The 21994-nt window shown below is 39.5% G+C and overlaps 1 protein-coding gene across 1 annotated transcript in view; it reads right to left on the reverse strand.

Annotated features, from left to right (window-relative positions):
* The window catches only part of LOC102226474 (protein phosphatase 1 regulatory subunit 37-like), a 41293-nt gene that overhangs the window by 2334 nt on the left and 16965 nt on the right, over positions 1 to 21994 (reverse strand). Inside the window, exons 6-10 of the mRNA XM_023352713.1 lie at positions 20823 to 20970; positions 18263 to 18418; positions 17846 to 17958; positions 16220 to 16361; positions 15899 to 16065 (exon numbers count right to left, since the gene is read on the reverse strand). Of these exons, the coding sequence (XP_023208481.1) occupies positions 15899 to 16065; positions 16220 to 16361; positions 17846 to 17958; positions 18263 to 18418; positions 20823 to 20970 (726 nt within the window). The remainder of the gene's footprint in view (positions 1 to 15898; positions 16066 to 16219; positions 16362 to 17845; positions 17959 to 18262; positions 18419 to 20822; positions 20971 to 21994) is intronic.

The following is a 21994-nucleotide window of genomic DNA, read 5'->3' on the forward strand; positions in this document are numbered from 1 at the left end:
AGTCGCCTCCTTCTGCTGAGAGAGATGCCAAGCCCTGCAGCCAAACGGGTCAGAGGAGATCCAGGAACACACACACAGTGCTGGGCTCACACACAGACACACACTGAGTCTGTTTCTATGACTTTTCCTCTGAAAAACAACAACACAACGAGTATTTAAGGGTCTATCAACAAAAAATCAAATATATTTCTAAATTTAAATATCCTTTGTGGCATTAACTCAATGAATGAACCCATTTACTAAACATTACACCTGACCCTAATCAATTATTCTGTTCCGTCAGTGTATAGTCAATGGGTTTCAGTTCCTCTGCTCACAACTTTGTTCTGTTGTTTCAATTGTTTCTAATTTGTTGTCAGTGCGTTTCTAAACAGAACATCAGGTATAGGTAGGAAAAATCAAAATGGAGGCTCAATAAATTGGTTACCTCACTTTGGGAAAGCATGCCTATAGATTTACTACACTGTGTTTTAGCTAATAAGCAAAAGTAATCACCAGACTGCTGCAAAAATGGTTAAACAGATAAATGGATGCGTGTTTTAAGCTAATTGGATTTACACAGAAATCAAGATTCTTGAAAATCCAGAGTCGTAGAGAGTTGGCATAAGTTTTGCAACCAGACACACTCTCCTGCTGTCAACACTGTTTTTCTGTTACTCTGGTTCAGCAGGTGGAACAATCAATATGTTAAGTACACAGAGCCTGAATCTGAGCTGTTTACAGGCGGAGCAGAGGAGGAGACCTCATATGGGTAGTTTCCCTCTGGTTGGGTGCCACAGACAAACTCTGTGTTTGTTCAGCTCCTCAGCTGATGAAGACAACAGCCTTCTGCTGGCCTGAATTAGAAAATCAATACAGACTAAACACATTAATGTTGCCAAAGCAGAGGGTCAGGGTCTCACTGTGGCTCTCTTACTGGCAATTGAAAAACTGCTGCAATTCAAGCTAAATTCTTAACCTACATATATGAATAATGTTTTTATTGCTTTTATTTTTTACATGTTATGATTTTGTATGTTTTGTATGCTGCAGTTTGTTTTGTAGAAACCAATTTTCTTGCCAAACTTGGAGCATATTTTAATCTGTTGAGGTGATTATTCTGTCTTCCTTCTTGAACATACAAGGCTGCATGAAGTCTTATTTGATTAGTTCCATGATGGAGTTTTATCATTATTAGTTATTAATTCTTTCTACTGTGTTTCAGTTGACTTTATGTTTTACAAATAAACACATCTGAATCATCTGGTTAGGCCCATCAACCACCGCACTCCTCAGATTGTAACACTGCTGAATTTCTCTATTAAGTTCCTCAAAATATGGTTTTGTAAAATTTTATTCAGAACATGAAAAATTCAAACACCTTTCACTCAACCTTCTTCCACAGTAGCAACAACCTGTCTGCAAAACGAGCTCATTTTCAGACTTTACAGACATTAGCGTGTTAATATCTTGTTCTTTAAAGAGCAACTGGAATAGAAAGCAAGTATGGTTTCTTTGGGAGGATTTAAAGACAAAGCTTCTTCTCTCTGGCAACATGACTAAAAACAGCTTGGGCTAAAAGTTTGGCCCAAACTGTCATGAACTGGCAAACACCAGCAAATCTACAACAGAACGTTCAAATGGCCTAGTCAAAGTCCAGCTCTCAACTTGGCTGAATTGTGTAATGGAGCTGTGCAGAAATAAATATTTTTAAACCTGAAATGAAAGTTGACAGATGTTACTGACAGGGTAAGTATGTTACTGCAGCTGAAAGTGGTTCAACAAGCAATCTCTTACTGAGTTTATATTGTTGTGTGTAGATAGTTCTCATTTATAAATAGCTCACTCAGAAATCTTGATTTTGTTCTTTAAGAGGAACAGAAGAGCATTTTGAATTAAACTGATAGTTCAGGTGACTGTTTTAAATAGAGAAAGGATTCAGGAACTTTTACGTGGATTTGTTTGAGTTTGATCAAGAGATTAAACCTTTATGTTCCCCTCCCCTCTCTGCTCTTGTGAGAGGAAAAAGATGCAGCTCCTCTCTGCTTACAACCAAACAGCAGAAACACAGAACCTGAGAGCCGAGAAGAAATCGATTCTTCTTCCTGTCTGTGAAAACTTATCATCACATAACGAACAAGAGCAGCCATGTTTCAAACATCCACAAATTCTTATGAGACTGGTAGTCTCTCTGTATGCGTGTGTGTGGGTGTGTGTGTGTGGGTGTGTGTGTGTGTGTGTGTGTGTGTTAGAGAGAGGACGGTGATGATAAAAAAAGATGAGTTTAGAAATTCTCTGATAATTGGAGCCTTAAAAGCAGCTCATTTTTAACGATGTCACCACGACTGCTCGATGACAATTAATCTGTTTGCTGCTGCTTCCTGGCATCTGTGCCAATTACTTTATATGCTAATGTATGTAAATGACACCTCAGACGCCAGTCGAGCGCCATGCGTGCTGCGTATCCTCTGTATTTTTCTTTTATTATTTTATTTTTTTTAAATTGTTTTGTTGAGACTGATCATCAAAACATGTCCTTTAAATCTTGATGTGTATTAACACTCGTGGATATTGTTTTTTCTTCCTTTCTTGAGTTTTTAAATAAAACCTTGCAATTACAGGTAAGTGGACAGTTGGTGCAAATTATCAGAATTAAAAAAAATAAAAAATTAAAGTAAAAGAAGTTTTTAAAAATGTGCTGCAAAAGAGCAATTAGTACCAAATAACAAAAACAAAAAGTTTCACACTTTTAATAACCAATGACTAAAAGAATATAATGTATTTTTGCCTTACAATAAAACAAATTTTCAGTTTGAAATTTTACCCTGACTTAATTGGATTAAAAAAAAAGAAAAAAAAGCAATGATTGAGTTTATCCTGACAGTGTTTTGCACACAGCTGTCTGCAAATGAAACTCAATCAGCAGGTGTGAACAATTGCAGGTTTGTACGTTTGTCTGAATGATGTGTTTTGTTGTAAATGAGAAGATTTTAAAACACAAAAAAAACTAAAAAGATTTTTCAGCTTTAACTGCAACTGGCACATTTAAATGAACAAGTTTAACTGGATCAAATATCAGATACATAACAGTATTCATAAATGAAGACATGCACAAAATTAATTACATGCATACATAAGAAAACATCCAGCAGCCAAGAAATTCCTATTTATGATTTTTACTTTTATGGCTAAATATTGGGGTAATGGCACAAAGGACTTCTAATCTTAAAGACTTGGAGTTCATCAACAAAGATAAAATGCTAAAATAGTGGTAGAAATATGCAAAAAGCTGGTTGCCAATGAGATTAGAGTTGGATGAAGAACCTGAAACAGCTGAAGTAGTTTGGACATTTGCAATGAAGAAATGTAAAGTTTAATAGGCAGCAGCTAGGAAGAAAAAAAAGACAAAGAACACAAGAGGTTGAAAGATCCATTTCTTTTTGACTTCATCATTAAGCGTCAGCTAAGAAGTTTAAATTCCACCACACTGCCTTCATAACGACAATGTTTCTCCAAATGTGATACTTAGTTTCATCTGGCAAACTCATTAAACAAATGCAAAAGGTAAATCATTAAAAACAAGATTTTAAAAAACAGTTTAATTCCTAAAAAGTATCAAAGTGAAGCTTGGAAGGAGTTAAAACAAAAAAGTACTAACAAAAGTGATTCTGTAATGTATCTGTCTGCTATCATGTTCTGGCAGAACTTGATAGCGAAATACTGAATCCACAACATTTAAACTTTCTCTGAAAATAATCAGAGAGAAATTCCAGCAGGAAGTCAAATTTCACATTAAAGTTTTTTTTTTGCTCTCAGTGACCACACATTGGAATGCCTTGGAGTCTTATTACTCCATTCCTGCTTGTAAACATCTACAATGAGATTTCATTAGGAATTTGTCTCAAATTTATGCCATTGTTTTTATGATTTATACTAAAACAAGTGGTTTGAAATATTAGAAAATTTACCAAAAAGCTGTTTGCAAAAGAGTTTATTTTTGAGTTTAAGAGCTCAAAAATAACTACAAACTTAAAGTCACAGAACAATCATTCCTTGTTTCACATTATTACACCACACCAAAGTAATGAAAGTATTAACATTCATCAGTATTTTCTTGCTTTCTTTTTACAAAATTCACATTGTGATGAAGAGATGTCTAAGGTGCATTTTGGAGGTCAGTTATTGTTTATACTGGGACTCCAAACATTCAACGTTTTCCTCTGGATTCAGGTCTGAATCCAAATCATGTTTCAGTCTTCCCTGATGTCTGAAACATGTTTCAGCAGAAGATTCAGCTTCTCTGCTGAAGCGCCGACTGAAGCGTCTCTGAGTAAATGTTAATGCATGCACTCCGAGCAAATTCATGCACCCCTTGCCTTTCCATAAGTGGCAGCAATTACCAGCATTTCTGCCGCTCGTCTGCAGCAGTTCCAGTCCTTGGACTGAAGATGCCACTGTTGGACACCGAATATCCCCTCTCTGTCTGCGCGTATAGGTTTTTATGTTCATCTGTGACACGCCGAGCTGTTTGCTTCTCTTTTTGTACTCAACATGTTTGAAGTTTCAACAATGCAGAGGAAACAACAGACAAAGAGACATGCATTAATCCAGCTGAGTGATCATCAGCGAAGAGAAAAACAGTGAGGAAAAGTCAAAGTATCTAAATTATATAGCGAAATTTAATTGTTGAGTGTTAAAACTGGATTCTTGTGTCACTCTCCACATGAAAGGTCTCTCTCTTCTTAATTTTGTTACATTTTTATTTGCAGCATGAACCCCAGCGAACATGACAAATTGTAGAAAGATCTGAGAATTGCTGCAGATTTGAGGTTTTTATTTCAGTAAACCACATATTTTGTTTTACAAATGAGGTAGAATAACAATGCAAACATATATGCTGCACTATACATCTCTACAGCAAATGTGCAGATGTGATTTCAAGTTTTATCTGGTTTAAAATAAATTATTGTAACTCAGAATAACTTTGTAGCTTTCACAAAAACTTATATTGGATATAAGACCAGAAAAACACCCCCTGAGCATCCAACACTGCAGGAATGCAGCTTGATTTACTCATATTTGGTTAATTGTTCTGTTTTTGTGTTGTGATTTGAATTCATAGCTTTAGATCTGTAAATATTCAGAGAAAGAAAGAAAGGCTGTTTAATTTTCCTGCAGCAGCTCAGAGGAAAAACAAACTCATAAATCGGAACAGGAGCTGAAAACTTTGGTTAAGTTTGTTAAGAAATTCAGGTTCTTGCTCCCAGGAGTGAAGGGAAGTATGCGGCGTGATTGTACTGTGCAAGTATTTGCGGTGATTTTATTTGTAAAGGAATACACCCTGGGCTCATCTAAACTTGTTAAGATGGATAAACAATTATTTGACAAAGAAATGATTGAAAGTGTTGAAGAAGACAGATTCTAAAACGATAGAAATTAAATGCATTTTGAGTTTGAAAAACAGTGCAGAAGTTTTCTTTGCAGAACAAAAACGTTTGATTTTCATTAATGAATCACTTTTGAATAACTGACTTTTAAAATCTTACATCAGGCAATAGAACACATTTAAACATCTATATATTATAAATGTAAAAGAAAGAGCTCAATTTGTATTTCAGTACAAACATTAAAGTGGAGAGATAAAAAATGGTTTATATTTTGTTTGATTTTCTGCTTTATTTTTATTAAACAGGTAGACAGAATAGATTACTAAAGGCTTCTCTTCGGACCTTAATGACTGGAGTTGAATACCGCAGCTTTAAGTGATATCTCACTGCAAACATTCCTATGTCCACAAACTGATTAGATTTTGGATTTATAGATTTAGCTATATATTGCAACCATGTGCTTTAATCTACTGACTGAAAGAGTATGCAGCATATTTTGGCAGCGGAGTCAAAGTCCTGGATGATACGTTCACACTGATCGACTGAGTCCAGATCCGACTAAAGAGAAAAATGTAAACACGTCTGACTGCAACTCAACTTGGGTTGATTCGAGTCACTTTCCCTCTCACATCTGCAGACTTTATTCTTCACTACATCTCACACTAACAGACCTTTATGTTGACTCACCCTGCCGACTGACCGCAACCAGTGCAGATTGATGCAGACATTCCCCCACTAGGAAACGCATCGAGAAAAAAAAAGTTTCTAAGTGAACTAGAAGAAAATGGTTGGAGAACTAAAAATCTTCACCTAAATGGTGGAAAATACGAAGCTGGTGGGCTAAAGAGTAGAAGTCATGTACTGAAGATGGCCGGATGAAATTGGGATTAGGAATAATAAATCCGCATTTGATGCAGAGATGTTTGTTTGGTCTAATCTCAATGAAAAATCTAACGATGGGTGGCTTATCGGTGGAAAGGGAGTATTTTTTGGGATTATATTGTTTCTATCCATTAAACAAAAAGCCATTTCTATAATTTTAACATTTCTGTAGTTTTTTTTTTAACCCAAACAGAGACACCCTGACTCCACCTGCCCCCATCCCCTCTGTGCTCTCAGCGTTTATCAGCGGTAACTTTCTAATCCCTGTTTTTAGCAGCAGCGTGGAAAAGCCAACACTCCTCCATGAGATTACAGACGGCCCTGGGCTGCTGATTATCTGAGGAGACCACTGCAGAGACCCCCGGCCAATGGCACTTTTAACTCTGTTTAATTGATCTTCACACTTTTACAAGTGCAACACCACAACACCCCACCACCCCACTGGAAAAAAAAAAAACAGCTTGTTTTGGCTGCTGGATGTTGTTGATGCAGATAGTTCTTCAGTTTATTTGAGTCTAAAAATAGGCATAAATGCTTTTTTATCTCCAACAACGATAATTTTACAATAACTACAGTCTGGGAGTGATCTGTTTGGTAAAGATGAGCTAAAACTTCCTGCATGCGCACTCATATCAAAAAGTTATTATTCTTTAGATTAGAAAACCTGCATAACTCAAATGTATGATGGTGTTTCTGTGGTGCAGCTACATTAAAATAGAAATTAAGAAATAATTAGGGGTAAATGAAAAGATTTCCCCACTAAAATGCCAACAAACATGAGGGAAAAATGCTATTTCAAAACTCACATTAATTGAAAACAGTCAGTGCCCACCAGTCTCTTCTTCAAGTATAAAAACACATTTATAACAAGATCTTTAAACTTTTAAAATTATAAACAAGAACCCTCAGAGAAAACCTTTCTATAAGGCAGAATATCAATGTTATTATAAAGGAATTGCAGATGTTTACACATTTGCTAGTGTATGATAGAATTGCCATTTAGATTGTCTGACTTGGTCAAACAGTTTCAGTATCTTTACAGAAGCTTCTCACAATAGTTTACCAAATTTTTGGGACATTCCTCCAGACACAACTGGTGTAGTGGAGAAATATTTATTGACCACTATGCTCACAGAGCATGGCCCACCACGATTTATTAGAATGACATTAGAGGAGCGATTTTATGAATTAATAAATCAATGGAAATCTCATAAAGCCATGACAATGTCATCTGACTTTCCAAATTGTTTAATTGCATAGTAATCTTAGTATATGTAAACTTCTGAATTCGAAGAAGGCCATATTTATGGAAAGTCAAATTCTGTCAACTTGTCAAAAGAATGGCTGTGGGAAAAGAAGGACCTTCTCCAATTCTGATTCCAATAGAGGACGATGGAGTATTCCATAACGTTGGACGTGTGTTTACAGGATGTGTTTACAAGAACAATAAGAAAAAAATAATATTTGAAACACTGCATACTTTATACCATAAGGTTTTGTGTTAATAGAAGGTAAAAGGACAGTACAAACTGGGAAAATTATCATCACAGTTCATGGAATGTGGTTCAGTCAAAAAAATTGTTATTGATAAGAGGAGAAAAACAGCAATGGAAGTGACATAATGGTTCTTATCTTTTTTTAATCATATATCAAGTTTTTCCTCAAATTTTATGTAACATTTTATCTAATACAAATTGATCAGCTGAGTCTTTCTGTGAAGACATAAATCATTGGCTCTGTTGAGGTGAACCAGGGGACAGCTGCAATGAAGCTGAAACTACAGAGCTTGACTCTGACTGGCTTCCTGTCGGCGCTTTAATAAGATGTCTAACTACAGTGCTCTTCACAGGGAATGCCAGGACACTAGCATCTGGTGCCAATTTTGCCCAGAACCACAAGAAGCACAGAGGAGTGTTTGGGATGAATCCCCTTGACCTCTCCAACAGAGTGAAGGGGATCTGGCATCTGCTTTAATAAGGCTGCCCACTCCCCAAGCTGTGGATCGGGCACCGGCGCCGGAGGGGAGGTGGCAGAGGTAACAGCTGGCTGCGGCCAAGGCGTCATGGCCGTGGCATGACCACAGATTTATTGGCTGTGTCCAGGACTCCAGCTGATCCTGTCCCAAGGTTCCTGTCACGCTGATGTCTTCATCACTAAGCTGAGCAGACAGATCCAGCCTGCCAGCCAGTGAAAGTGACAACAAATCCAATTACCTCCTCTGCATGGTGCCCAGTCCAGGATGTGGTTTGGGGAGAGGGGAGGAAAGGGTGGCTGAGATGTTGTGAGACAGCATGGCCAGTTGTCCTGCGTGGTGCAGGAGGTTTCAGAAATTTCTCACTTGGTCTACTTCAGCAAAAATATTCATTCAGAGGCTGAGAAGAAAAAGTCTGTCTCAAGTCAGGCAGGATGACACCAGCAACAAAAACCTGGTCAGCAACACAGTGACCATCTGCTGGTTAACACCAACATATGGCTTAAGCTTTGTTTAAAATCTCCACAGCAGAAAAACACCAGCATATTCTCTGAACCTTTGATAAATGAGAAGCTCTGCAGTCACACTCATCCAATCCAAGTTCATTTTAGTTTTATTCTTCAAAAACAGGTTGAGAAAATTACTGAACCTTAGTAGGAAGGCAGCTTGAAGAGCATCAGATACTGACTCTGGATAGAAGCTGCAGTCAGTTCAGATCCAGGTGAACATCTGAGCCAATCTTTCCAATACTGTTCCCACACCAATTCAAGGTCACCTCATCTTTCATGTTGTCTGTGCAAATCAGTGACAATATGATCAATCTCATTTAGAATCACTCTAAATTAGAAGCTACAGTATGTAGCAATTCTATGTAGAGATACTGTAGTGTAAAAAAACTAATAATTCAGCACCTATCTGAAAAATTGTGAAATGCAAAGATTTGAGCATGTACTTAGGTCTGGAACAGAACTGTTTTCAAGTTTGGGGTGAGTATGGCTCTTTTGTGGGAAGAGTAGCCATGTTGTAGTTGGAAAGATGCAAGTAAGCTTTCAGCTTCCTCCCCTGCCTCTTGGTGTATGAATGTAGGTACGATTGTACATTAGACTGGGTGACTATGGTTGCCACCCAGAAAAGCCTAATCACCAAATTCTGAACTAATGTTCCAGGTTTTCACTACCCAAATCATAGCAAGCATACAATTTTTGTTTAATAAAATAAGCATTGGGCTTCTGTACAGCAGGCAGGCAGGCAAAAGCCAGAAACCCAGATACACTTAATACACCAGGTGTGTGTGTTCTCCTTCCTACATGTATAGGTTTTCTCTGAGTACTCTTCTTTCCTCCCATAGTCCAGAAAATACATGTTAGAATACATGTTAGATTAACTGGAGAGTGCAAATTTCTCTAGTTGTGAATGTGGTTGTCTCATATTTCTGCATTGGACTGTCAATATGTTACTCAGTTCTCACCTGCTTACAGGAAGAGGGACCACCGCCAACCACACCAAACAAGCCCTCACCTCCTTATCATAGTTTGATATAGGTAAAGATTGTAATGTTATGTTATTCATTTCACCTGATATTATTGCACATTTCATATTTTTATGTTTTTATTTCAGTCTGTTGCATGTTTCTTTTCTGTTTAAGTCAAAACAAGAAAACAATCTTTTGAATGCTCCTTAACTATGAACTAAATGGATTAAATTCTGCTTTTGTTTCTTATGTGCATAAATGTTTACTTTAATATATTTTATGAATGAAGCTGTACAGGCTGCTTTTATTAACTCGGTAACAAAATTCCAGGACAGAACATGTTAAACTCTTAACTCCTCGATGTTGAACTTTATTCACCACTATCGACCTCCATTCAGGAGGAGTATGACAGAAGATAAAGTAAAAGGTTTGAAACTCCGGTTCTTTCTGAACTCTAAACTGCAGCAGTCTTTGCTTATCTTCCTCAGTTTCACTTTCAGTCACTGACTCCGGTGGCCAACCGGAGAAGATCACTCAGCACTCGGTCTCCTGACATCTCTCCATACAGCGACGGGATGATCGATTCAGGAGAGCACAGAAAGCTCGGGATATTTGGATTGCATGCTCAGAGAGCTACAGGGGCTCTCACTTTTTGAAGGTGGTTGAAGTCTTGCCAAAATATTTCATATTCATAGTTAAATATTCAGCACACATAGTGGACAGGGGCAATTTCTGCAGTCAGCCCGCCATTCACAAGTGAAAGGGATGTGGCTTGTGGATGAAGAGAGGGAGAGAGATAGACATGCATGGGACTTCATGGTAGTCAGATGAGAGGCTGCCAGCTGCTGATGGGTGACTGTTTGAGCGTGGCGCCTCAGGACATGCCCGCTGAAAGCCGATGCGATCCGATACCCCCACTTGTGCTCAGCTTATATACATATGCCCCCTCTTATGCAGAGGAGACCCATATCAATTGCAGAACTTTCAGTGTTTTGGTCATTATGCCAAGTTGTTTGAGCGAGCGTGTTGCATGTCTTAGTGGGAAATGTGTACTTACTGGGCTATGACCACTGAGAAAATTCCCCTCTGCATAAAACTACTGTGTGGCTCTGCAAAAGTGTTGATATGACAAGTTTTACAGAGAAGTTGCTGAATGAAACAAAAAAAAAAACACTTCATCAATCAAATCAGAGGAAGTTTTTAAAAAAGAACACATTAGCAAATTAACTGAATATGTGCAACTCTACTGCATAAACCACTAAAGCCTTGTTTATAAAAATCTGAGATCAGCACCGTAATAGAACTAACAAGGGTCACACAAGAAGTATGCGACTAAATATGATATTTGAATATTCAATGATATTTGAATATGACTCAATGTTGAATATTTACGTAGGATATTTAGTCTCAAAGCTGAGACCATAGACAGACCAAGCAGTTTAGTTTAGCCCTGGGAACGTAAATATCTCATCCTTCTAGAAATCATCTTCCACCTAAGGTTAAGTCCCAGATGTGACAAATCCAGGAGAAAAATCCAGCCAGTCCTTTCTCCATTAGCTGCATTTCCATTACAAATGTGTACAAAACTTTGTCAACATTATTCTAATGCCGAAAAAACACAATTTTGCATTTGTGGTGTTTCCACTAAGTAAGAAACACAATTAAAATCACACATGAATACATTTGTTCATTCGATAACTCATTAAAAAACATGCCGCGCCTCATCTTCATACCACTTCCTGTTGTCTTCTTCATCTTTTCCACCAGTACCATACAGTTGTTGATCACATGACTTGTGTGATGCAAAAAAAAAACTTCTTTCCATTGCAGTTTTGCGAAATACACTAATTTCGATACAGCCGAAAATCTACCTCATCCCAGCAAAAAAACTTTTTTTTGCAGACACCAGTTCCTGTTCAAGTGGAAATGTAGATGTTACATTTTGGATGCTTTCTCAGGATAGAATATGTCACCCTTTTCTGGACCTTGCTGTGATCGATCAGAACCGGAGGACGGAGCAACTCCACTTACCCCAGGACTCGAACCAAGCCCTGATCGAAACCCATTCCGCTCTCCTCTTGACTGCACACTGAAGTGATTATACCCCCAACTCCGTACCCCAACCTAGCACACACGCACACACCCTGACACGCTCACGCTCAGAGGGGCTAATTAAAGCTTTAATATGCAAATGAGAGCCGCAGTAAATTACACAGCTGGCAAATATGCCTGTTTTTGCCTGAAAATACATCAGTAGCGTAGCGACGAGTGTGTTGCTGCAGTTGTTGTTGTTGTGTTTGCAAAGAAACAGGGGATCACCAACCCCCACACACCCACCCACCTAGCTACCCTTCAGCTATTCCACCCCCAAACTCCCGTCGCCTGCTGGAGAGACTCATCTAGCTTTGTCCCTTTCAGAGACATCAAAAGGAAAAGTCAACTCTGATTCCAGATGTTGGATAACATCAGAATACAATGCTGCACTGGTATCCCCTCAGATATGCAGCCACAAAAAAGAATTTCATGGTTAAGTTTTCATATTTGTCCTTACTTGTATTGTCCAGTTATGTCCACCTGGTATCAAATGTATAAATCAGGTGTGTTTAACAGTTAGTGTTAGAAAGCCTAGGAGCTTCCTAAACGGACAGAGGCCAATGTCAAAGCTTCAAATTATAAAGTCAAGATTCTTTTAAGTTATGTTTATTACATATAGCATTTTATAACAACTCAAGATAACATATGACCAATGGTTCAGTACCTCTGATTGGCTGCTGTAGGAGATTCAATGATTCCTCAAACATGTATAAAATAGGTAAAGCAACACTCCAAGTATGTTTTTGATGACTATAACATAATATACAACTAAAAATATATTTTACACAATACACCCCCTTTGGAAGTGTCTTTTAATTCATCTGGTGAGATAAGAAGTTGCTCCATCAAGGTGACTGAGTCCTGTGAGCCTTGTTGTGTACTGCAGTTTCAGTGCAGATCTGGGAACAGTTTGATTTCAGATCCATCCATCTGCTTGGAGCCCACTTTGTTGCCACCCTCCGAGGCTTTGCCGTGAGACTTGTTCTACGTGGTTGAGCTCACTCCCCTGAGCGGCAATGTCATCATGATACAAGCTGCATGCATGGTCGGGCTGTCCCGTCACCCAGCTGCCCTACTGGGACAGGACAAGAACCCAGAAACATACCCAGAGACCCTTCTGTTTCACGCCACACCTAAATTTGAATCCATGCTTCCTTGTGTGCTGTATTTTCCTCAAATTTCAACAAAAACACAACCCTACTCTCAGATGTCATGCAAAGCAAGAAAGAAACTTGCACAGAGCAGTTAACAAAGTTAAAAAATGGACATGACCTATCAAAGTTAACCCAAGCAGAGCAAGTAAGGAGTAAATGTCACAAGTTTCTAAAGGTGACTTTGCTTTGGTTGACAAACCATAGAGAAATGGGAAAAGGCAAACAACCATGTCAGTGCCCCAAAGAGAGAGTTTGTAAAGACAACCCAAACTGATGTTTGCAAGACAAAAAGCAGAACCGGTCAATGCCAAGAAAACAAAAAGGAACAAGAAGTTACAATGGGCCAGTACAAATCTCAATCTGATTGAAATATTTTGTGGAACCTTAGAAGAGCTGTGAATAGACAACTCTCTGTGAGCATAACACCATGTTCAACTACTGAGTAAAAGTGGTCACATAATTCTGGAAAAAGGGGTGGGTTTGTTTTAAACGTTTATAAGGAAAATGTGATTGCACATGGCTAACATGGCATAATTCAGCTTAAGAAAAAAACTATTTATTAAACTAGATCACCATTTTTTCAGTATACCAAGACCAATGAGTGACTGAATATCCACACACACAATTCACTGCAAAATTGATCCCACAGACAAGACTATGCTCCTCTCTGACATGCGACATTCAAAAGAGGACACTCTCCTGCCTTATCTCCTAACTCTTAAGCTAACAGGACGTTCATGTTGGACAAATCCAAAGCCAAATATTTAGGCATCAAACAGGCGCCACGGCCCCGTTGTCCAATGTGTGATTAAGAGCGTGTCGGGCAGAGGAACTTCACTTCATTAGCTCGTTCCCCTGATAAGGATGTATACACAGCTCCCTCTTGCAGTGGCTACAGAGAGAAGATGCCCCTCAGAAAAGGCTGCTTTCCACCAGGGCCAGGGAGCATAAATATTTTAAAAGGGTAAATAATTAATAATTAACAGCAAACAGGCCACTGATCAAATGGAGCAGTGTGGCAACAGACATGAAAACTCCGACTCTTGTAAACAAAGACGAGAGGACCCAGATTTCCTCTCCTTCTTCTACCTTCTTCTCTCGCTCCCTAAATATGCGCATCCCCAGTCGCCCCCCCTCCCCCCTCCCCTTCACCTCCCCATGAAACCACACACACAGCGGAACACACACAACGCACATCAGCAAGTGCCATAACCCCCTCCAACACTTATTTTCCCCAAATTTCCACGTATTCCTCTGCGGCCTGGGGAATGTGAATGAGCGGGAACACTTGATCTGGCCACCCGCTGCTTTCTGATGGAAAGATTTGGTTTTTAATACGATCGTCACTCCTCCCACCTGGATAGGCCACGGCAAGACAAATCCCATCTGTGTGGCTCCAGAACCTGCCACGGCTTAAAAAATTCCCTTATTACAACTCCCTTAAAATGCCCGGCCACACAAGCTCCCAACAACGGCGGGAATGCTAATCATATCTCTCGGCAGCTTTAGGGGAGGAAAGGAACTGAGGAATAAGATGAAGAAATCCCAGCTTTAATGACACACATTCACAGAAACATCCTCCAGAATCTGGCACATCTTTTCGCCTGATTTTAGCCAGAGGAGGCGTTTCATAAAAATCAGACTTAATCGTGTAAACAACACGCAGACAAACAGTAAACCTCTGCAAACAAAAATAAAACTACTCTGGAAGCTGTGCACGGATTGCCTTCAGAGTTAATTTTAAAGTAAGCATCCCCTTCCTTCGAGATTTTAATTAATGCTTTAATATGCAAATAAGTCAGCAGAGATAAAATCATGACAAACAGATGGCAAGTGTGGGTAATTATTTAGTAAATCCAGCAGGGGCATGTATTAAAGTTATGGCATCGTTTTCCTCAGGCCTCTGCAACCATGGAAAGGTGGAGACAAAAAAACGCATAACATCACAAACTTCGACTCTACAAGAGACAAATCTGAAAACAACAAAAACCTGAGTAGAAATTCATAAAAATTCACCCAAAACTACTGGAGAGCTGAAATATAGAGACATAGTCACAACATTCCCCAACCCAAAATTACTGGCTTTTTATGCTTTCATTGTATCATTATTATAAATTCACAATATAGCATGACAAAAGCGAACCTTTACGGGTTCTGTAGGATATGACCTTCAGTGAGAACTGGGGCAGTTTGTGAACAAAACATTTCACAATATTTAAAGGACACATGACAGGAGAACCTGACCAACAGTCACACATCAGATTGATCTGGATTCAAAATGTTGACTCCTTATCCTAGCATAACTGATTGGGAAACAATCAAGCATCCTTAAACACCCTTTATGTGTTTGGACCATTTCTAATCTAATGTAAAGTGTGTGAGTGTGTGGTGGGGGCCCTTTTTGAGTGTCATCTGTTATTTTGAAGACGTTTGTCAAGGACTAAGGTCGCCATACGTGGGTTGTGCATTACACATGCACCACCGTAGCACCCCTGGATTCCATCTCTGCCGTTTTGCAAATGATGAGGCCTGGCAGATCTCATCAGGAAAAGACCTCAGGCTCTGAAGTTCTTTAAACCTTAAAGCAAGGAACCCAGTCTACGGAGCAGTAACTCTATGTCTGAGGCTAGGACTCTAGAACAGAGAATAAGAGAATGGATTCGATTGCCATTTTTAGGTTGGAAATAAGTTTAAGTGTAGGAGTATAACAAAGTAGGATGCATTTCTTATTCCCTCCAGTTGGTCTCGGGTAAATGGTAGAATATGGATTAACAAGCATTCCAACTCAGTTTAGTATTGGAAAGCTAATATTAATTTAGATTCTGTGAACTACGGCAAATTGGACTGCTAAGATCTAAGATATTCTCAACTGGAATAAATCAACCAGCATTTCCAAGAGCCCTAGAGCCAAAAAACTGCAGCAGGAAATCCTGAGACAGACCACATTAGTGCCACCTACCAGCTCTTGTGGGGGTATGGGATCCACACCCAGATGAGACAGAGAGCAATTAATCCTCAGCGCCAGGCTGAGGGCCATCAAGCCTCCGAGCTTCACTCGGTTCTGATGGAGGTCCAGCCTCTGAATAAGACGACTCTCAGCAAGGAACTCGGCCAGTGCCACAGCACCTTTACATGGAGGGACAAATGAAGCACCTTCAAAAATTAGTACCACAAATGTATTCCTCAACATGTATTCAGCAGCAGCAGTACAGAAAATCTCAGACGACTGATGGAATTATCTACAAGAGAGTAGATGTTTAGAAATTATTGTGTGCTCTACCTTCACAGGTGATGTTGCTCTGGGCAAGGCCGAGATGCAACAGCGAACTGTTCACCATCAGTGGCTCCCTGATCACCTGGATGCCCTCGTTCCCCAGGTGATTGTCCCCTAAATCCAGGACCTCCAGGATCTTCAGACCTGGCTGCAGAAACAGGGTTCATTAAATTTAAATCGCTGTTTGTGTCAGTGTTGAAGAGTACACTAGCGTGGCGAGACTGAAAAGTTTGGACTTCCATCATTCAGCTGTGAATATTATTCCATTTAAAAAAATTTCCTCTCATGTTAAACACTCAAAACTTCTGTTTTCTCTCTCCAGAGTCACATTAGCATTGAAGGTTGATTAGCTGGTGCATGAAGCTGGGGGTGTTTGGTGCACGAGGGGCCCACGTCGCCTGAAGAGGAACGCGACACCCACTCCTGACTGCGTCCCGTCGCCTCGCCACCCTCCTCTGGTCACTGCTCTGAAAAGAGACGGAGCACGGGGGTGGAAACATGCAGGCAGGCGACTGACAGACCTGGAGAGCGTCTTCTTTGGAGTTAATTTGCACCGCCGTGACAACAAACACGCTCCAGACCCTCCTCCCTCCCCTTTCTCAGTCCTTTTTCCTCACCAAGTTGAGGCACACAGAAGAGCCTCCACATCCGACGCATGGCGGGAGCAGGGAGAGCATCCCGGATGGATATGCACGAGGGATAATAGCAGACAATTAAAGAGGCGACTGCGTGGTTGAAAGCTGTCAAACGTGAACCCCACAGGGTTTAGAGTGAGAAGTTTAAGGGGAAGCGGGGAGTGTGAAGAACCAAAAACACAGTATGTTTTCACACATGACATGCTGACTTTAAACTGGAAAACAACAAGAGCTCTGTGTAACACAATCACCCCCAAATACTATCAGAACAAAGGAAACCTGGACATCATTATGAAGACTTAAAACACAACTAATCTCCTGGAAAAAGTCCAAGCAGATGGGCTAAATACCACCCTCCCAATCCTCCATCATAATCCACATGAGCAGCTAAAGGTCTAATTATGGTCATTATGGCGTATTCCTAGAAGTGGCAGCTTACATCCATTAGTTCATCAAACTGCTCTTCTTTTGGTAACACTGCAGATCATATGGCTCAGTCATAATTTCCACCTGTCTGAGTTGCACAATAGTATCTCACAAGACAAGAAGAAGCTGTTTATGTATCCAACCAAGACAGTTGAAGGTTATTCAAAATGCTCAAGTAGGCGAACGGAAACAGGATTGAAAAATCTTCTCCTTGTTTTTCAGCACTAAGACCAAAGAAACACCAATTCGTGTAACCAAACAAATCAGTCTCAGAGGATTTAAGAAAAGTACAACATCCCTTGACTACAAAAATGTCCTGATGTGGAAAAACCTTTCGCATGAATTAACTTGAATAAATAAAGCAGAAGTCAGAATAATGTAGGAATGATGAATGTAGTTTGAACACATTCTTTTCTTGACAATAAAACATTTAGGACTTCCTTCAATACCTTTATTAAATCAACTCTCATTGCTCTGTGATCGTATAAACTGATGAAAAAATAATACACATTTATTAGTAAAAGGCCTATATTTGCAAGGGATTAGACAACACAGTGTTCATGCTCCTCACCAGAGTCTTGGCCAGGTGGTTCATGCCTCTCTCTGTGATCTGGTTGTTCTTGAGGATTAAGACTTTCAAACCTTTTGTCTGTCTGGATAGACCGTCACACAACTCTTCCAATCCTGAAAAACAACCACTGTTGGTTAGCGTTGCTTGGGTCAAGTTTGACTTTAAAGAGGTCTATAAATTATGTTATCAGGATAGAGATGTGAAGGTTCCAAGCCTGCAGTCCTAGCACTTACTGAAAGTGCTAAAACTCATGAACCAGCCTTCAGTTTCCCATCTTTTCTCCCTGCAACCCTCTGACCCTAGGAGTTTCCTGCATCTGTTCATCAGTATCTCTCCAGACTTGTCTTTTGAACTTTAGTACTAACATTTCACAAATCCACTTGTGAGGTTTAATCTGTCATCATCTCTGTAACTTACCTGCATCTCCTAAAACATTGTCACTGAGCTCCAACGTCTGCAAAGTGCTGTTGTATCTCAGCAGATCTCCCAGCTGCATGGCATCTTGGTAGCTGTTCAACTGGTTGCTGGAAAGATGGAGCTCCAATAAAGCTCTGTTTGTCTTCAAGGCGCAAACTATAGGCAATAAGAGGAGAAAGGGATTTAAAAATGATAAGAAACACAAGCAGATCGATCTAAATCTGATGACTATAGGTGGCTGCTGAAACATTGGAACTTCTCCAAATGAGGTAAAGACAACCATCCACCTTTTACCGAGTGAAGCAGGCGATCAAACCTTAATCAGGCAGTTAAATGTTCCTCAATATGAATTACTTTATCAGCAATCTTTTTCAGCAGGTAGTTGGGTCCTGTCAATATTGCTGCACTGTCTGCTGAAAGGATTATATGAGACAGTTTGAAGGGTCAGAAAGGACCAGAACCAACAGGTTGTCTCCTCACCTTGGAGATAACTGAAATGTAGTTTCAATTTATATGTATTAAATCTGATCTACTGTGTCCTGAACTCCAACCACAAGGCCTCTGCAGTGGGACTTAGTGAACGTGATCATGAAAATGATTTCACAGCAGGAGTCCTAGCCTCCAGCAGTTCTTACGATGAAGAAGAGGTTGGTCTTTCGTCTCGCAATAAAAAAAAGGTGAAAGCAGACACGTTACTTCTCAGAAGAGGTAATAGAACACCTGTCAAATTTCTGCATTGCCTCTTAACCACTTCTTTTCGTGACTTTATCACTGTTTAGAGATGTATTCGAAATCCAACTGTGTTTGGAGTATTTTTGTCCTTTGTTTTGTCTGTACTGTGCTGTTATTCACTTGTGTCCATGTTTTTGGACCCTTGCTGTCCTTCCACCTAGATCAATGCCACAGATTTAATCAAACCCACAAGCTTGCATGTGGAATGCCAACATTGTCATCAGGCCCAGCGGGGAGCAAATGGTGAAATCGGTGGGATTGATCCGGGCCAACTCCACTGCAAGCACCCAGTCCGCTCTGATCGAAGGCAGTGATCCTCAGCTGGGACCCCCGCTGGGGAGGAAGGTGGAGGGATTGGCCAGGGGGCTCGGTAAAGGCATGAACGATGGGGGGAGAGTGCGGGTTGTGAGTGGGAGGAGGAGGGCGGTTTGGTAGAGTTGAAAATATCAAAGAGATTCAGGAAGTGCCTGAAAACGAGGAGGGAAGAGTGGGCAGCATACTGAGTCCATTTGGGTCTGTTCTGCTCCCAGCTGAGCGGAGGCGACAGGCTCTGAGCATGACTTTGATTTTCATGTCCACATGAGAAGTCATAAACACAAACTGAATTCTTTCATTTGATGATCTGATCATGAAAAAAATATTCAGATTAAAATTTTTTGTGGCTTTTGATAGATGTATTCCATGTTTGAAAACTAAACACATTAAATCAAATGGATTTATTTTCAGTTTAATATTATAGGCAAAATCAAAGAAGGATATTTTTATGTAAATTCAACTAAATTTGACCTTGAATATTTTTTGTGTGAAATAAAAAATGCGGACTAAAGTGCTAATTCTTTCTGACAGTTGCAACATAAACCTATCTGATTTCTTTCTTTCTCTGATGCATACATTATTGAAAAATATCTAGAAGCTAAAATTAACAGTTTACTTGCACATGACATCTTCAATGAACCCAAATATTTTTTTTCTTGAATACGTTTCAAAAATAGACACAAACCATGTTATTGCCTCAATATGTTAAGGTTTACTCTTCACACATTCAGGACAAACGGGAGACTGCTACTGTGCAATCTGTCTGATTTACATTTGATCTATGCCTGTCTCTGCCTCGAATTAAGATGTGTTTAGGTGTGTGTTTATGCATGGATCCTTGCAAAACACTGAACTCTCTCTGTGTTGTGGTTGCTTGTAATAAATGTATTCATGCGGGTGTCTGTGTCCTGGCTGCCACAGCCTTTAAAGACATGTGCAGTGGTGCGTAAAGTGGCAGGTAAGAGATTAGGCCTCTAATCCTGGTCCAGACCTGCAGTGATGGTCACAGGTCAAAATCTGGTCCTGCTGACCAAAGAACACAAACACTCACAACATAAACACACTAGAAGCTCTTGAACTGAATTGTTCAGAGGGTAAAAAAAAATTTTCAGCACATTGATAGTAACATTTTGTCTGAGCTAATGCAAAAGCAGAATCAACACAAGTTTCTCAAGGGCAGGGTTAGCATCCAGGTTACAGTTTTTCAGATATTAAGTCAAGTGCTAATGGTCAAATTCATTAGTAATTGATCATGGTCAGATGTGACCATATAGTGACCACACAATGCCAAGCTAGAAACACATCAACAATCAGCAACTGTTTTCAATTTGGAAAGAGTAATAAAGGTTATTTAAAATATATAGGAATTACATCACTCTAAACATAGAAGATTATTCAAAGATGAAGAGATAGCTTTCTAAGAGTGAACGTCACAAGAATTTCAATCCAACATCAACCTGTCAGATAAAGCTTGGCCTACTAAAGCAATGCTGAAAAGAAGACCGTTCCTTACCTAGTGTGAACAGCGATGAGCCACTGAGCTGGACATTGTTCAGGTGGAGCACTTGGAGTCGGCTGGTCAGCAGAGCTTTAGATAAAGACTGAACCGGGTAGTCGACCAGGCACACGTTACAAGCATCCAGTCTAGATAGACACACACTCTGAAACCAAAAGATCAAGCAGAAACAGGATTGAAAGTGGAACAGAATTGTGTCCGAAAATAATTTGCAGGAAGGGTAGAATTACATTAATTTAATCCATTAGTTCAAACATGTTATGAAAATAAATGTGTTCTGATTTGTGTCCAGTTTTACACTTAATCATTTTTTGTAAAATTTGTGTTTCTGTATACAGTTAAGATTACACATTGATCAATATTGAAGCAATCCAAGTCAAATAAAAGAGCAAGGAATTTTCTTTGTTTTATAAATCACTTCTGCTTGACCAATTTTAATTATAAATGTAATAAATATCTTGCACGACATTGCACGACAAGCAGCCTTTTCAGTTAATGAAGATAGACTAACGTCTATGTCTAGCTAAACATAAAATTAGCTAGACATATTTTCTATGTGAATTGTGAGACAGTTATTTTTTGTTTTTAAGCATATGCACTGACTGATGGTACTTTTTAAATTTTGTTGTTCTTGTGACAATGACAATAAAGATTTATCTTATCTTATCTGAATTGGTGACTGAAAATTGACTGTTACCTCCCTCCAGCATGCAATCCAGTAACAACACCAACGTGCGAAGGTTCCCTTTCCAAGTTCCCAGAAGAATTCTCCTTTCAGATTTGCAAGATGGTTCACTTGGAGAATAGGTTAAATCCATTTCCTGGTTAGTTTATCATCCAACGTTTGTCTTCCAAGACAAGTATTGGAGAACCAAGACCTACTATATCTATCTCCAGTGACACTAAAAGAGCTGCTTGGAGAAACCCAATGGGTACTTAGGACATAAAGATAGCTCAGCAAAAAAGTGATTGGAGCTATTCTGTGCTTAATTCAGAGATAAGCAGATGTAATAAAGCTATTAACTTGCTTTAACTTGTACTTTGCTGTCAATGCCGGTACACTGTTTTCAGTGTACAGCAAAATAAAGAAGCTTGCCTTCCTGCTTTCTTACTGATGCAGACTGAACTGTCTCGGGTTCACACACAGAGCTGAGATCTGGCTGGTTGTA

Source organism: Xiphophorus maculatus, chromosome 19, assembly GCF_002775205.1.
Source record: "Xiphophorus maculatus strain JP 163 A chromosome 19, X_maculatus-5.0-male, whole genome shotgun sequence".
Taxonomy (NCBI): domain Eukaryota; kingdom Metazoa; phylum Chordata; class Actinopteri; order Cyprinodontiformes; family Poeciliidae; genus Xiphophorus; species Xiphophorus maculatus.